Source organism: Pundamilia nyererei, unplaced genomic scaffold, assembly GCF_000239375.1.
Source record: "Pundamilia nyererei isolate P.nyererei 1_Seehausen unplaced genomic scaffold, PunNye1.0 scaffold00422, whole genome shotgun sequence".
Classification (NCBI taxonomy): Eukaryota; Metazoa; Chordata; class Actinopteri; order Cichliformes; family Cichlidae; genus Pundamilia; species Pundamilia nyererei.
The window spans coordinates 279,259-281,019 of NW_005187823.1; the positions used below are offsets into that span (position 1 = coordinate 279,259).

Consider the following 1,761-nt stretch of genomic DNA (forward strand, 5'->3'; position numbering starts at 1 on the left):
CGTTACGCAGAAGCACAGTCTGAGTATTCATGCTAAACTTAATATATGAAAGAAGAGAAACATTAAAAGGAATCTGGGGATTCGTGATGTTTAGTGTGTCCAACCCTCAGGGTCCCCACACGGCTCCGTGTGTTTTACATGGATGTATTCATATTTAACCTCAGCACCGTTCGGCCTCTCATATGATGTGAACGCATTCTTCATACTTACAAAGAATATTTCAGAGTGTCGTCCAGTTCCATGATGGCCGCCTGGTTTCCACAGCGGTAGCAGTAGTTTGGAGCACTGAAGATGGTCACCACGTTCTTGTCATGGCCCCAGTTGTAGCCCTGCAGGAACAAACATGTCAGTTAGACTGGGACACCTCTGATCAACAGGGGGCGCTACTGAGCTGAACGAGCAGGGCTCCATGGGCTCAAGAACAAGTTTCATTTCTTTGTTTTTGACGTTCTGAAATGTTTTTGAGTGAGAATCAGCCAGTCTTTAACCGACCAATCAGCACAGAGTAGCAGAGATATTTTACTCTGAAGGATGAAATAGTCTGTGAGAAGAAGAAAAAAGGACTACAAAGTTATATTTCACTTCAGACACATGAAATTGTCAAGTTAACCGTGAACCGAAGGGCGTGCTAACATCAACAGGAACAGCTCTCGCAGATCAGTTCAGGAAAACTGACGAGAACTTTGTAATTTTAACATTTCCAGTGAGAATAACGGTCAAACCAGGAACTCTCAGCTCGACCTGATGGGACGAGCGGAGGGTTCATCTGTGGGCGCGGCGCGTCCTCAGCCGCCTGTGATCGGAGCTTTCCTTCAGCTGCAGGTGAAGTTCGTGCAGCTGCTTGGCGAATCTTCTGAACAGTGAACTGATTCTCCGTGGGAGTAAAACTGGGACACCAGGGAGGAGATGAGGAGCCTGCTCCAACATCATGTTGTTGCCATGGAAACCAGAGGATTTTTATAGGACCCTTCAGTCCACTGGCTGTGCGAACACGTGTGCCAGGTTTAACATAAAAATAACAGGACATGTGAGCGCCGGTCTGTGGGCTCATCACGACAAACCTGCAGCAGCGTGGGTTTCTGAAGCTCATCATCATGACATCAGAGGACAAACAGGTCACCTGACCAGGATAACGAGGTCACCTGACCCAAAATAAAGTGTTTTGTTTTTTCTTTCTGATCTGAATCATCTCTGCATATAAACAGGCTGCTAACAGGTTGGATTTCCTTCTTTTACGCAGCCAGATTTGCTTTTTTTTTTTTTTTAAGCGAACCCCCGAGGAGATTTTCTATAAACAAATATTCATACTCATTCTTTGGTTAAACAGCACAATATTTTCACATAAAAGTGACACCGTGCTGTGAAAAAAGTGTCCAAAAGTCATCGTTTTACCTCCATGACCAGCTGATGGGCGCGAGACACCAGAGTGAGTCCGTTGGCATGATTGAAGGTTTCAGAGATGTCCTGACCGAAGGTGTAGCCGGCACCTCGGGGAGAGATCCCCCACCCGCCGCGGTCATCGGGGTCCGACCACAGCAGGTCACACATCGGGCCCTGAAACAGAAGCCAACAGCTCAGGTAAACTGCACAGTTCAGAATCTTAAATATAAACCTGATAAATGACGCTTAGAGTTTAAAGTAGAAGCACCGATCGTAACTGCACTGCACGCAGAAACTCATGATGGACACCAGACGTTATTGAAGGTTTGATTGGTGTTGCAGAGCTTTGCAGAGCACTGATTGTTTTTAATAAACTGCTCT

At 46.2% G+C, this 1,761-nt stretch overlaps 1 protein-coding gene across 1 annotated transcript in view; it reads right to left on the reverse strand.

Moving 5' to 3' along the window:
• Nucleotides 1-185: 185 nt before the first annotated feature.
• Nucleotides 186-1,761, reverse strand: part of LOC102205414 (serine/threonine-protein phosphatase 2A catalytic subunit beta isoform-like) — a 46,289-nt gene continuing 44,713 nt past the window's right edge. The window contains exons 7-8 of the mRNA XM_013916002.1: nucleotides 1,393-1,625; nucleotides 186-329 (exon numbers count right to left, since the gene is read on the reverse strand). Of these exons, the coding sequence (XP_013771456.1) occupies nucleotides 207-329; nucleotides 1,393-1,625 (356 nt within the window). The 3' untranslated portion in view covers nucleotides 186-206. The remainder of the gene's footprint in view (nucleotides 330-1,392; nucleotides 1,626-1,761) is intronic.